Raw genomic sequence first — 16456 nt, 5'->3', positions numbered from 1 at the left:
GCCGACCCGTAACCCGAACGGGTCAGCCCACCTAACCCGACAACCCGAACGGGTCAGCCCGAATGGCCCGATTTTAAATTCGGGCTGCAAAATTACAACCCTAATCCTATATTTTTATCAGGTTATTCGGGCCGGCCCACGAGTTCGGGTTACATTGACATCCCTACATGTAACCTTAATCAGATCTGCAACATGATTATTGCCATAAGAATAAAATATATCCTAATAAAACAGCAATAATGCTGTAACAACAAAAGGTTTTATAGCAAAGAAGAAACAATTTCTTATTGCTTCCTCAGCTGCTAAGCTCCCAGCTGATAAATTACAGACTACTCTGTAGAAATCGTTGCTTACAAGTACCAGATTAGAAACCAAAAAAGAAGAAAGAAACAAGGAAAAGTAAAGGGTGCTGTTTACATTTGTTGGTTTTCCCTACTCATATTTATGCAGAAGAGATATCATACATATATCAGTGGCATTGCAACACCACGAGAGGCCTGTCACCCGAGACTTTGACCTTCGTGCTGTCTAGCTACTGAGTTCTTTTTTTTTACTCAAATATTTACACGTGCGAGCAAGGCAACAACGTATATGCACTCACAGTGAGGTAAGCCACTTTGGGCGTTGCTCTCACCAGTAAAACTTCGATTCAGAAAGCTGTTTTTGAAGTGGTCGTGCAGTACCTGCTCTAACCAAAACGAGCCCTGACGCTCTCTGTAGCTACAAAGCCATGCCGAGCAATGTAAATAACAGCAGAATCCATGGTTTGAGGGAGAACTTTATTGCAGAAGCTGCAGATAGGGAAAAAAAACTCGGATCAGCTTATTTTAACGGGTTAGTCGTGTGAACTCATACATGACTAATCCTTCTCCTTGACAAGATTTAGTAATCAGTAATATAATTCAGGATTTGTTGGTTATTCATATACTCACATGGAGATGGAGAGGGTGATGTTATTGACATCACGTCCAGAGGCCTAGCACGATGTTGACTTGGTGAGGGGGCCCGGTTATGAGTATGAGCTGCACTAGGAGATGGACGTTCTGCGGTAGCTGGAGCAATTCTTGGTGCTGTCTTATGCATTTGCTTTGGCTGTGATGGAGCAATGTATGGTGCGTAAACTGGTGGTGCAGTAGGCGCCATCCGAGGATGCTTGTGCTTCCACGGATACCAGTTATTGTGACCAAAAGGGCACGGAGGCTCCCTGGCTTTTACAGGAGCTGATGCAGGCGTAGGTACTGGTGATCCTTTCCCACTGAAAGACCCGCCACGAGCTGTCGATGGAGAAGGCGAGACAGCAGGAGCAGGGTGATGGTGGTGGTGGTGGTGGTGGCGGTGGCGGGATTTCGACATAGGAGATTGAGAAGGAGAAGGTGATGGTGAAGGACTTCCCTTGTCATTGCCGAGGGAGTGTTGTAAGATTGACGAGAGACGAACTTGCTTAACCCGACCAAATTCGGTATTGTTCAGACCAAGATTCTTAGAGTGTGAACCTGTGATAGTTTGAGCCAATTGCTTTAATCTCGAGGGGTTCATGCCCACGGCCAACACGACTTGCGACTCAACTGTTGTAGGCGGACGTACAGTGGAGCCTTTCAAATTAGTGAGCCGAATATACAAATTCTGCATTTAACAGGAAGCAGCAAAAGTGGAGATCATTGAAGCATATTTAAAGAAGACACCGGTTTTTATTGAAACAATAAAATTAAGAAAGCCACGGACCTCGTATGGAGTTAACCGTAAGCCCACTTTGAGTTGGCTCGTGAGTTCGTCAAAATTTTTGAGGAGTACATCAATGGAGAAGTTCAAGGTAAAATTGAATGGAATCTTAACACTCTGCAAAAGGAATGCCTTCTGATCTGGACTGGCAGTAATCCCTCCTTTAAATTTTACGACATCGAACGAGAAGGTATCCCCAAACAAAGGTGCAGTCAAGGTAAGAGCTGACTGATTTGATATTAGATACACAAAATGTTCTCTAATTAAACTCCGTGTCGTTGCATCAGATTCAACCGCAAACACAACCTTTGTCGTGTTTGGTCCAGCTGGCTCTAAGCTTATTATTTCCACCTGTCACAAGAAATACGAGGGTGTCTGTTCTATCTCAAACATCTCGTCACACAACAAAACCTCAGCTCTTATTAGGCGTACATACAAGTATAACTATCGCTTATCTAACACAAACTACACATACAAGTAAAGGTTTTAGCAGCATGATACGTTGATCTTGTAAAATTTGCTGATACAGTGCATCTAGGGAAGACAACGAAATGTAGCAGCCCATTTAAAATCAAGCAACGGATAGCTCTGAGGAGTACCTTAGTATTGGAGAAGGGAATCTCATCAAAAATATCATTCTCAAGTTGCAACTTACAGTCTGAGAGATAAGAAGCTGACTTGTTCAGCATAAAACTTGCGATGACATCATAACCTGCAAAATACCAAACGAATACTTCATTACACAGAATAACAAAAAAAAGTCCCATATGAGATATGACATATGGAAACTAAAGCAAACAGCAAATTAAGCCACACTTTTACTTTCACTTTCACGAACATGTTATAAAGAATACTAGTATTATGGAAATAATATACAAATAATTGATCCTGATTTCCAAAAGACCAATGCCTGAATAAACTTACTCCCTTCATCAACCATTAGGAGTCTCATTTGAGTTCGGCACGGGTTTTAAGAAATGTAAAGAAAAGTGGGTGAGAAAAGATAATGTGGGGTCCATTTTTATATACTCCTATTAGATTTATAATAGAATGTGAGTGCAATGAGTTAGTGGAAAGTGCGATCTACCTACCATTTATAGTAAAAGTGAACCGGGACTCCTAATGGTAGACGGACTAATAATCGGGACTCTTAATGGCGGACGGAGGGAGTATAAGATTGATGCATCGTTACCAAACCTCTTTTATTAGCTGACAAAGTCGTTCGACTGTAAATAACTGGTTCACCTATTCACTTATTTCTATTACACAATAAGTACTGAGGAAATCTACCGCAAACATTCTTTACATTAGCCAAGCCTATCCCACATGGAAGTAATCTATTTCCACCGTTGCATTCTCTAAAAACGTACTCCCTCCGTCCCGGCCTAAGCGAGACGTTTCTATTTTGGCACAAGAATTTAGGTAGTGGTGTTTAGTGAATTAAATTGTTAATAGTAAAGTAAGATAGAGTAAAGTAAGAAAAAGAAAGAAAGAAAAAAGGAAGAGAGAGGATAAAGTAAGAGAAAAAGAGAGAATAAAGTAAGAGAGAAAAAGAGAGAATGAAGTAAGAGAGGGGAAAAAGTAAGAAAGAGAATGAGATAATAAAGTAAGAGAGAGGAAAAAGTAGGAGAGATAAGAGGAAAAAATAGGAGAGAGGAGTGATAGCGGAGGTAAGGCCGACCGGCTGATGGGGCACGAGTTGTACCCGCTGGAATGTAATCTCCACACACACACGCACTCACAATGTGATTTGTAGAGGAAGTAGCGGACTTTATTGATAGAAATCAAAGTAACGAAAGATAATCCTCACTACGGAGGCCTACGACAATCCGTCGTCCAAACAAGTGATCACTAACTGAGATACTCTATTCTCCCTAGCGTCTCTATATTTATAGACAATGGATATAACAGAAAATAATTGAATTACACGAAAATAGGAACAAACTAAACAAACTAGCCGCTGCCGCATCACTCTTTCCTCGCCTGCCTCCTCACTTTCCTCCACCTGCCGCGCCTGCCTCCCCATTCTTCTCCACCGGCCAAACCACCCCCCTATTCCCACGGCGATAGACCTTCCATGCTCCTGGCGTATCAACTGCCCCGCCCGTCGAAACAGCCTTGTCCGCAAGGCTGAAGAAAGGAAATTGGCCTTGCACGTCGGCCACGTCCATCCATGTGGCCTCATCGTTGCCCATCCCCCGCCATTTAACAAGGACTTGGCCGACTGCCTCACCCTCCCGCTGCTCAGTGCGAGCGTCTAACACCTTTTCGGGCAGGCAGGGAGGGTCAGTTTCGTCGAGGCCGTCGGGAAGAGTGGGCTCTGTCGTGGCCTCCCCTATGGCCCGCTTGAGAAGCGATACGTGGAACACGGGGTGAATGCGTGCCGTCGCGGGAAGCTGCAGGCGATAGGCCGTTGCGCCGATGCGGGCCTCTATCCAAAACGGTCCGAAGAACCGTGGCGCCATCTTCCTGTTGCGGGAGGAGAACAGAGTGGACTGCCGGTGTGGTCGGAACCGGACATAGACCATATCTCCCACGGCAAACTCCACATCCCGCCGTTTCTTGTTGGCCGAGGCAGCCATCCGGTCTTGCGCCCGTTGGAGGGAGTATATTTTTAAGGTGCAACCGATTATATTATCCACCTCTAAAGATGCATAACCTGAAAATATATTGTCATGTAGGAAACTGCGAAAGGAAACTTAACCCTTCTCTACTCATAGAGTTCCACACTGAGACAACACAGCTACTGGAATAAGTTACCAAGATTCCAAGAGAGAAACAAGTATCACTTTCTGGCTAAAATTTTCTTCGATAGGGCATGCCATTTTATCTAAAATTATGGAAAGGGTCTAGCCATGGCTATCCTACATCCAATAAACCGAAAAACCAAATAGTACTATATCATAAGGTTGACTCCGGAAGACCTACTAAACGAAATTCAGCATACAGCATGAAAAGTCCAAACAAGGATGATCGAAAGGTTGCAGGATGACAATCTAAGATCACAAGAAACAGCCAACCCAACGGAGGAGAAGAGCGATAGTGGAAACAATATCGGCCACAATAAATGACTCAACAATTGCAAGAATTGAGATTCTGGCAAACTATAAGGCAACCCATGATCTTGACAAGGAACCCTCAACTAGAAAAGATATATCTTTTGCATTTACTTCAAATCATAGCTAACCACAGATCAAGATGCAACCTTTCAGCCATAAAATCCAAGAACTCAATCTACCTAAAACCTGATTATATCCAATTCCCAAAACTAGAAAAGCTTCAACATACTAAAACATCTGCATTACAATATAATGTAATCCCACAAAAATCAAACTTTAAAAAGTTAAAAATTTTAAAAATAGAGAAAGCCTACCAACCTTGATAATCCAGATCCAGATCTTGACGATCTCCAAAATGAAAGAATGGCAACCAAAAAAGAGCAGACAGAAGCACCCCAAAGCCAAGAACCAAAGCAAGAACACATCTCAAGGTCACTAAATTTCTAACACTAGTGCAGCTCAAGCAGCAGCCACTACTACTCCCTGCAGCAGGGGTTGTGCCTTGAGCATTATGTGTTGTACCCTCCAAATGCTGCAAATTTTCTTCCTTTCCCATCAGCAGAAAACAATTTCCAGCAATGTGGGTCTTTTCCTTGTGGGTTCTTCAGCTACACTCCATAATTGAAATCTTTTTCAGCAAAAGAAACACCATTGATTGTCATTCTCTTCTCTCTCTTCCCCTTTTTGTTCGTACCTACATGGATAGATATGAATTTTTGGTGAGTGGTTATGGGTTGGAGGAAAGGAATAATTTTTACTTTAGGGTTTGAAAGTTTAGGGGTGGAAGTGGAATATTGTGGCGTAACTTCGGCTGATCAACTGCTGCTAACTTTCTTTCCTAGTCGTGAAGATAAAGACAAATTAATGTGCTGTCTTTTTTTTCTCTACTAATTTTGTGGATAAAAGAGAAATTATGAAAAAAAATAGAATTTGTATAGTATAATTTCATTGCAGCTATAGCTAAGTAGTTAATTTTGTTGGATTAGGGTGAAATTGTGACAAAAATTCGAATTTGTACGATTTTATTGCAAGTATATATTATGAAATCATTCTCATGTTTTGTCGGTGGTTACGAAGTGGGGGAGATGGAGTGTGTAGCTTGATTTTGTTAAGTTAGAAATCATTTTATTATATCTTTTGTACTCACTCTGTTCCATAAAAATAACCACATCTTTTATATTGGGATGTTTCATAAAAATATCTTCTATTTAACTTTTTAGTAACTTCTTTCTATTTAATAAGGTGGACTCATTATCCTTTAACAATACTATAATTATTCTTTTTTATATCTCTTACTTTCCTAATTATTATGCATTAATTCTCGTGTCATTCCAAATGTCCGTATTTTTACGGGAGAGATAGAGTATTACTTTTTTTTGGTTAATTGGATAGAGAATCGAATATGATTGCTAGTATAGTGAAAGATTTGATTCTTTGTAGGTGAATGGATTGTGTTAATGGCATTTATTATACTCCATCCGTCTCATGTTACTCGCACTTTTCATTTTAGGTCGTAAATTTGAGATTGTTTTTATGGTCTAATTAAATTAGAATTTCAAGTGTAATGAGACATCACTTAATTAATGAGCTCTTAACTTAATCTAACATATTAATTAAATGAATTAATTCTAACTTAAACTATAAATAGTGTAAGGAGTTTGTGACGAGCAAAAAATCAACAGTGCAAGTAACATGGGACGGAGGGAGTACTTTAATATAGTTGTTGGGTTCACTTTATTGTGATTTGGAAGCATTTGATTATGTATATATAATAGTGTTATTCTTCATCGTATATAGCATAGATTATAGATCATTTAACGGTCATTATTAAACAATAATCGTTTGAGTATTGAAGTTTAATAGTAAATGATAAGGAGTTGTATTATTATTCACCAACTAAACCTTTATAGGCAAGTGAGAAATTTATTACTGAGCAAAAAACAACTTATGGTTGGAGTGTTTTGTTGTGTAGTGTAATTTGGCATTTTTAATTTGGCATAAGATTTTAATGTAGTGTTTTTTTGAGTAAAGCCAGAGAGAGTGATGTTTGTATATTATGAAATGTACTTATTTAGAGTAGAACATCCTAAAAGGGAAAATGTATCACTTAAAATGGTACGGAATGTATAAAAAAATAAATCATCCATTAGATATATGATCCATTCACCAGCCAAACACATGTTAGAATAATTGAATGAACAATTATATAAAGTTCTCTATGATGATTAACTGAGAATGATGGAGAAGGAACATAAACCGTTGAGCGAAAGCATACCTTAATCCATATTGAACTGAACAGCGGAATTGCTTTACAGCGGTTATAAATCTTCTAGAAGTTATACAGAGATATTGAATCGTTTTTTTGACATTTGAGGACCATAACTTAGCTTATATTTATATAAATTATATATAAGACCCTTTATTTTCTATTCGGTCCTTCAACAAATAGAAAATCTATTATGGTATCTACACTTATTTTCATAACAATTAAAATACACTTTAGGCCAAACTTGAATCTTTATTGGATCACTTTAATTAGGAAACTGAATTATGACTTCATATACATTAAAATAGTCACGTGGATGCCCAAATCTTGGACTATCCATTCACAACGATTTTGTTATTCTTTGTTGTAATGAAATATGAATATATGAAAGAATAAAATTATCATAACAAAATATGAATTTATGGATTAATGGAAAAAATAAAAATGACCGTCGTTTGGTCGGGTCAGAACACACTCGTTCGGTTGGGCCAAACATCTGCTCGACGACAGCGGAACCCACGCGGAACCAGTATGCTTGGAAGCCACATTTTGGAGATGAAAAGTAAGATTGAAGCTTTATCCACCTAAGCATTGTCCCTTAGATATACATAGCTAGTTTTCTTGTTATTGTGACCACCATGAGTAGCGGGAGCTTGAGATTACTCTATGGAGGATTGAATTTGGACCATAGTTTAAGGCTTTCGCTAATTAAATTAGAAATCAACTTAATTCAAGCACAAACTTAAACATTATTATCAGCCACAATGGATAAATATTGATTGCCCGTCCAGACCAAAATTACGAGTATTCTCTGACTTCTTCTTTAATTAAATCATTTCTCGTGTTAAAGATATAAATATCCATTAAAATATCGAGTATGTTATCCAAGTCTTATTAATTAATTTCTTTTTCCAAGAGTGATCTACTTTAAAAACCTCATTTATTATTCATGGAATAAATTACAACAGACTAGTTTTCTGAACAATAAAATCTTTTCTAAATACCTCTTAAGAATATTATAAGACTGGACTCTCCCAGCACACAATTAATTGCAATAACAATATTAACATCACTTAGACAATAATGATCACTACACAATCTATCAGGATTCTTGGACAACGAAATGTCCTCACCATTTGATAAGTCAAAGTAGTTTTCAACTAATATCGTATGCTCAATGTTACATCAACAATGATTAAAAAATGATAATCACTGAGATCTTGTCTTTCAATAAATCGCCAAGAAAGATTTATCTCACTGTTAGATACATTCGGTGCTATATTACACCGACATCGTTCATTTTCTTAGGTAAGAATATTTTCGGACTAACGACGCAAGCTTTCATGATAGGTAGTCAAAGTCTATCTAGGTTGTGAAATTCCTTTCTCTTCTACAAGAATCGACTAAGTTACCTACTGTGAACGCTGCTCTCAATTATAGTATACTACGCATAATTCTTAGACTTGTTTTGCTTCTTTTGAATTTAAACATCTTATAAATGCATAACCAAAACACATTGCAACAAAATATTTCTTCTCAAAAATATGATAACAATAAATAAAGAATTATTAAATATAAAAACATTCAAAATATACTTTGCACTTTGCAGTATACTATACTCCGATAATTTGATTTGAGAGCTTTTAGTTATAAAAAAAATACAAAAAATACTTTATTTAATTTATAAGATATTGAGATAATTTAATTTGAGAGCTTTTAGTTATAAAAAAATACAAAAAATACTTTATTTAATTTATACGATATCAAAATTTCAATTTTCGACAAAGAAAAATAAGGAACAATAAATTTAGTGTAATGATGTTGATTACATTGACAAATTGAATATAATATGCATGTAATGTAATTTAAGGCACCACCTACTTTATACTACTTTCTTCGTCCCAAATTTATTAAAATGAAACATTTTTGTTTTTAATTTGTCCTAGTTAAAATAATACATTTTTATTTTGATAACCCTTTCTCTCCCCTCAATGCACTAAACAATTTTTTCTCTCTTCTATTAAATATGATGCCGTTTTAATCACAGCACAGCATGTTGAGCTAACAAACGGTGCCGTTTTAGTTGATTTAAAAAAAAAAACTTTTCTTTCCTTCTACTGCTGGAGCAAATTCCAATCTGCATAATAGATTTCTTAATAAAACTCTTTCTAACAAATCTTTTGGTATATGTCAATGTAAAATAATGTATAACTAATTCAAACTTCGAGGAATCATTAATTAACTATTACTCCACCTACTATTAGATTATATTGATCATTAAAAACGGAAATATAAAAAAAAGGGAAGAGCAAAAATCTAAGAAAACTACACACAGGCCATATTTATCATTCACTCTTTATTAAAAAATTTGGAAACTTGTTTTTTTATTTAAATACTAAATTAAACATAAAATAAATTAAATTACTAAATAAAAATTTCTAAAAAGAATAAAATAGGAATATCTCTATATTAATTAAAATATTTTAATTTTTTTCTGCAAATTAAAAATTTGCATATTCATCCATATCAAATAGGAACATCTCCAAGTCAAATTAAAGATCACGGGAGAATCAATATTTAAGAATTAAATATTTAAAAAATAAAATATACAAATATTTATTACATCATGTTTACAAATATAAGCATTCTCTAGTACTATAATAGTAGGTGGAGTAATAGTTATTAATGATTCCTCTAAGTTTGTATTAATTATATTATTTTACATTGACATATACCAAAAGATTTGTTAGAAAGAGTTTTATTAAGAAATCTATTATGCATATTGGAATTTGCTGCAGCAGTTGAAGGAAAGAAAAGAATTTTTTAAAAGATACAACCGAGGATCCAAGTCCATTAAATATTCTACTACTACTTTCTTTATTTCTATTTAATACTTCCACTAAATATTTTTCTTTTCGAGTAATCATATTAACCAACAACTGTGTCAACTAAGAAATGTGTCATCTTAGCCGAGACGGCGGAAGTATTATTTTGGAATATTAAATTGAATATAATTATGCATGTTATGTACACAAAAAGGCATCACCAACTTTGTATTATTTTGGAATATTTTGCACATGCATGTTAGTCTCTAACTAAAGCACTATACTGTGTAGTGTGTATGGACATCGAATGGAATATTAACGAAAGGAATAGATTTATGTGTAATATTAACAACACCTTTCCTTTAACAAGTAAATCTTTTTATTTATTTATTTTTCTCAAGGCCTCTAATACAAGTAAATCCTGTTATTTTCTTTTTCAAAGCATCCATTCGATAAAGAATGAAAGGAAAGTTCCCTCTTCAAAGTGTATCACATACACATTTATGTGTGCTTACATCCAATAACTGTACATGTATGTTTATTATTATTATCGATATTATTTCAGAATAAATATATATCTTGATATATAACTTGGTCCGACTCCATTCCAATTAATTAGTACATTAGAACAACATCACAAAATTTAAACGTAATTGTAATGAGTGCTACTTCGATTAACAAAAATATATGAATAAGAATATAAGATGGTTCAAAATATTTATTGGTTGGCTTCATATGTGAATGTCAGGATGAAAGCTCTTATCGAGTTGTGGTTGGTTTTGCTTCGACTTGGGTCAACATGGGAAAGAGATATCCACAACAAACACGTGTATATTGTTTCATTAATTAAAAAAAATGAAATTCTACTATGTCATGACCGGTCTATTGCATCTTCTTTTCATGATTTTTCATTGCAACCTACTAAATTGAAATAAATTTAACATTTATATGGGTAGTGATATGTTGTATACATTATGCGAGTAATTTACGTGAGCACCGCATTGTTCGATGCATTTTTAACATTGTTTATTTTGTACTTATATATTTAGTTTAATTTTAATATATTAAAAAAGTTATTGACATTTTTAATTTTAAATAATTTATAAAAAAAGCTCAATTTGATATTTTCTTCATTTATATAAAGTTATAGAGAAAATAAACAAATCTAGCTTTGATTTTTATAAATTTTATAAAATAAAAAAAATGTCAATAACATTTTTTATTCCATTAGAATCAAACTAAATATATACTCCCTCCGTCCCATAGAAATAAATCATATTTCCTTTATAGTCGTCCCATAGAAATAGTCCATATCCATTTATTGAAACTTTTTTCTCATTCCCTTTCTTTTATCATTTATGGGCCCCACTATCCACTACACAATTTCAACAACTTTTTCTCATTCTCTCTTACTTTACCAATTACACATTAAAACCTATGTCGATCCCAAATAGCCTATTTCTATAGGACAGAGAGAGTAAAATAAAACAAACAATGTTAAAGTGCATTGAACGAGAATGATGCTCACATAAGTTGCTCAAAAAATATATATAGCATAACATTTCCTTATATGTACACAGGATGGATCCTACTATATATAAATATAATAGAAAATAGGAGTACACGTACAAATAGGGGTGTGCTTGTTAACTTTCTTAAGTTGCTAACTCTACTAACTCATTAACGCAATGCATTAAAAATGTCGAGACGATGATATTAAAATATCTACATAATATTGACATTTTAATATTATCGTGTCGACATTTTACAATGCGTTAATAAGTTAGTAACGAATCACACCCTATACAAATATTAGCCAAATTAAAATAGGATACTTAACAAAGAGGTCGTACCACTCTCTATTTTATCTCCAAGTTTCATATTTGTCTGGTGGTTGATAAAATAGGAGTACATATACAAATATTAACCAAATTAAAATAGGATTACTTAAAAAGTGAAACAAAAATGTCTTTCTCTCTTACCGCGCTCTATTTTATCTCCAAGTTTCATAATTGTCTGGTGGTTGATAGGCTAGTTTTTGTGTTTCGTTTGAAGTCCTTTTGTGTGTTTAATTAATTAAAAATCAACACGTAAAGTGTGTATTTTGTAAGGAATGGAGGGTTGAGACTGAAGAGTATGCAAAGAAGGTGAAACATGAAAAACTAGAGGAAAAAGGGGTATCCGCGAGTACCCGCACCCATTTTAGCCAAGTTTCCTTTACCCGATCCCCACACTGACAACACCACGAGTATACCTTTTACACTAGTCAGGTATCCAACCCCAAGCCATTCCAATGCATTTATAGATTCATCGCCAATAAATAATACACATACGATTTCATTGCATTTAACTATTTAAGATTTCAAGTATTCTTGTTACTTCGATTTCACTACAGTTTAGTTCTTGGTACTATAGTAACTATACAATTAGAAAATTCCATCAAAGTTAACTATTGATGCAAATAAAAATCTCTTTGACTTCAATTTCAAATAAAGATCTATATTTTATTACAGATTTTTAGATTCTTGAATACACATACAATTCAAATTTAGGAATTTAACTACATATTCAACAAGTTGTTTAGGAAGATGTTAGTCTCCAAGTGAGAGATTGTTAATTATGGAGTTTAAAACATCTCTTAATGTATTTAGGATTTGTTTATTTGAGTTATATTTTCTTGTGAGTGATTTATTCCTTTAGAATATTCTTCCATGTGAGAAATGTTTCATAGTGTGATTAGAATTAAGGCTCTCTATTGTGCGTAAAATAGAGGTGTCCCCTTATTATGAAATCATACTAAGAATTATATAGTGAAATCCATGGCTTAGCATCGCCCCCAAACGTAGATGAACATCGTATCGAACTGGGTAAACAATTCTTTGTGTTCATGTATTTTATATTTGTGATTGTCTATGTTTATTTTTTCAACAATTGGTATCAAGAGCCCAAGGTTTAAGAGGCAGAAATCACGATGGGGATCGACGAGAATATTGATGCAGATAAGTTCGATGGATTTGATTTTGTGTTTTGGAAGATGCAAATTGAGGATTACTTGTGTGTAAAGATCTGTGAAAACCAAACTCGAAAAGATGGAACAGAAGGAATGGGAGCTGATGGACAGAAAAGAGATGAGCGCGATTAGGCTATCGTTGTCCAAGGATGTGGCTTATCAATTACACGACTACAACAACATCAACAAAAGAGATGATGAAGACCTTGAAGGAGATGTATCAGAAACCATCAATGGCGAACAAGGTACATTTAATCAGACGATTGTTTGATTTTAGAATGCAAGAGAGAAAGCTGGTGCAACAACATCTCAATGAGTTCAACATGATTACGTTGCAATTGAACTCGGTTGATGTAAAATTCTCTGATGAAATTCGTGCCCAAATTTTGCTATCGTCCCTGCCAAGAGTTGGCCGATACAGTGACAACAAATGCTACCATGTCTGATGATGATGGCCAGACGTTGGTCTTGAGTGTGAGTAGTTGGATGGAATCATGGGTATTAGATTCTGGAGTGTCGTTACATTCATTGAGCAATATGGAAATAATGGAAGACTATGGTTCTGGCAATTTTGGGAAGGTACATCTGGCTGATGAAGAGTCCTTGGACATCCATCGTGGAAAAAGGAAACGCGAACGTAGTGACATCCAATGGATTCGTGATGAAGCAGACACATTTCCGAATCACAAAGAAATTTGATTTCGATTTGGGCAGCTTGGTGCAGAAAGGTACACTATGAATCTATGATGCTCGGCTACAGTAATTGGAAGATTACCAAGGTACCTATCATAGTAAGAAAGAGGGTACGTTGTATACCACAACTAACTCCAAAGATTGCATTGATATTTTAGGTGAAGCAAATGTTACAGATTTTGTGGCACTTTCGTCTTGGCCACATGAGCGAGAAATAGATGATAATGTGCTCAAAAGGTTTATTGCCCCGCCTGAAAACTGTTAAAGTTGGCCCATGTGAGGATTGCGTGTTCGCGAAACAGAATAGGGTGAGTTTCTCAAGAGGCGGTAGAAGATTGAAGACACAGAAGTTGAAGTTAGTCCAGAGTGATCAATGGGGATCAACGCCTGTGAAGTCCCTAAGAATATCTGAGTACTATATGACATTCATCGACGACTCCACTCGAAAGGTATGGGGGTTTATTTTCTGAAAAATAAATCTGATGCGTTTGATGCTTTCAGGAAGTGGAAAGCCATTGTAGAAACTGAAATAAGACTAAAGGTGCAGTGTCTACGATCCGATAATGGAGGAAAATATTAACTTGCAATGTTCAAGGAGTTTTGCACTGAAAATGGAATTCACATGGAGAAGACCGTGAGAGGAACTCCAGGAATCGCAGAGCGCATGAAAAGAATGTTGAATAAGCGAGCATGATGCATGAAATTAAAAAGTGGATTGCCAAAGAATTTTTTGGGCAGATGCAGTCAAAACAACTGCAATTGTAATTATTAGAGGTCCATCAGTTTCGCTGGAGTTTCGAATACATGAGGAGGTTTGGACGAGAAAAGAGAGAAAATCTATCTTTTCTACGCATCTTTGGTTGTTTTGCTCATGACCATGTTAGTTCTGTTGAGAGAAGTAAATTAGATGCTAAATCTGTGAAGTGTACATGTATAGGTTATGGGGGCAATGAGTTCAGTTATAGACTCTGGAATGAGCAGAACAAAAATGTTATTCGCATTAGAGATGTTGTTTTCAATGAACCGCTATTGTACAAGGAAATATTAGAGAGGTCGAGTTCCTGCATTTCTAAGCCCCGAGTGGTTGAGTTAGATTACTTAAACTCGAGTGGGGGCAAGGAGAGTCAGAATGCTGAAAAGGTGCTTGAAGAAGAACTAAGAACCCACGATCGAATATTCCGCTGCCTAGACAAATTAGAGAGCGGCGTGCACTTGGTAGGTACTCCCCTCTACTTTCCATTTGTTACTTACTGATGGTGGTAAGCCTGAGAAGGTAGAAAATTGCCATGGATGACAAGTTTGCCTCCTTTCTCTTAAATGAATCATGGGAGCTTGTGGAACTTCCAAAGGGGAAAAAGGCATTGCATTGCTAGTGGATCTATCGAATCAAAGGTGAAGCCGATGATAGCAAACGCTACAAGGCTAGATTGGTTGTCAAGAGATTTGTTTAACAGTATGGTATTGATTATACATATGTGTTCTCTCCCGTTGTGAAACTAACTACTATTCATTTAGTTTTGAGTATGGAAGTTGCAGAAAATCTATTGTTACATCAGATGGATGTAAAGACAACATTTCTTCTTGGTGATTTGGAGAATGAGTTGTATATGACATAAGACAACATTCCTTTTTGGTGATTTGGAGGATGAGTTGTATATGACACAACCTGAGAGATTCGTTGTAAAAGGATAAGGAAGATCTTGTGTGCAAGTTGATGAAGAGCTTGTATGGTGTAATTGTAAAGCAAGCTCCAAAGCAGTGGTACATGAAGTTTGATGGATTCATGATAGATATTGGCTATAAAAGATGCCATGATGATCATTGTTGTTACTACAAGAGGTTTGATAAGAGCTATCTTATCCTATTAATATATGTTGATGATATGTTGATCGCATGAGTTGATCCAAAGGTGATGGATAAGTTGAAAAGACAATTGTTTGAACGATCCTCATGTAAGATCTTGGAGAGGCTAATCAGATTTTGGGCATGAGAATCGAGCGTTACAAGGCGCAAGGAAAATTGTATCTTTCGCAACCTACTTACATTGGTATGGCTTAAGTCATTGAATTTATTATCGCAGGTATGAATGCTTGTGCCTACAAATCAATCATGTTTAGTTTTCTTACACTTTTATGTTCTAAGTTCAAAACCTTTAGCCTGCAAATCAATTTTTTTTCTTATTAATATATTTTAGGGCAAACTACCTTAAAAGTCATGAACTTTTCAAAAGTTCCAATTTTTTCCATGAACTATAAAAGTAGAATACAAAGTCATGAACTTATCAACCGTGTGTCGTTTTCCATGTCGGGTATTCTGACTACAAAGCAAGATGACATGTCTTTTAAAACTGACGTGGGTGCTGACATGTTAAATGTAATTTGGGCGAATTGCCTTAAAAGTCATGGACTTTTCAAAATTTTAGATTTTTCCCATGAACTTCGAATGTAGCATCGAAAGTAATTTGAACGAATAGTTGAAGACGATAATAGAAAATGGACGAAGATAGATTCTTGAATGATGACAGCTCTCCCATCCTCCTTTATCCACAACCACAAATCTAGCGCCAACTTCGGTTTGGGATCAGCATCAAGCAGAGTGACAAGAGAATTTGTGGTAATCATCGAAGATAAGGTTGTCGTCCAATTTGGGGGATGGGGTTTGGGTTTTGGAAATTCAAGGTCTTATGTCCCTCCACTTCGAGCCAGCTTGGGCTTTGCCTTCCACTGATTTCTTGAAATTGTTTGATTCAGTGGAAGAATCGTCGATTCCTGAGTCCCAACGTTACCAGAAACAATGAGATGACGTCGGTGGATTTTGAGATCCGATGAGGTTGCAACATGCGTTGGTGGTGTGGTAGAAGTTGGTCGGGTGTTGGGTGTGGAGG

At 35.9% G+C, this 16456-nt stretch overlaps 1 protein-coding gene across 1 annotated transcript; it reads right to left on the bottom strand.

Annotated features, from left to right (window-relative positions):
- Positions 1 to 258: 258 nt before the first annotated feature.
- Positions 259 to 5634, bottom strand: LOC121805308. Its single transcript, XM_042205114.1, has 5 exons — positions 5097 to 5634; positions 2319 to 2431; positions 1723 to 2070; positions 933 to 1623; positions 259 to 791 (listed from the first exon to the last, which is right to left on the bottom strand). Exons 1-5 carry the CDS (start codon positions 5332 to 5334, stop codon positions 721 to 723), a joined length of 1461 nt encoding a protein of 486 aa, XP_042061048.1. The 5' UTR covers positions 5335 to 5634; the 3' UTR covers positions 259 to 720.
- Positions 5635 to 16456: the final 10822 nt, after the last annotated feature.

This window comes from Salvia splendens, chromosome 5, assembly GCF_004379255.2.
Source record: "Salvia splendens isolate huo1 chromosome 5, SspV2, whole genome shotgun sequence".
In the NCBI taxonomy this organism is placed as follows: domain Eukaryota; kingdom Viridiplantae; phylum Streptophyta; class Magnoliopsida; order Lamiales; family Lamiaceae; genus Salvia; species Salvia splendens.
Note: the sequence above shows the minus strand (reverse complement) of the source record. Positions and strands in the feature narration are given on the sequence as shown.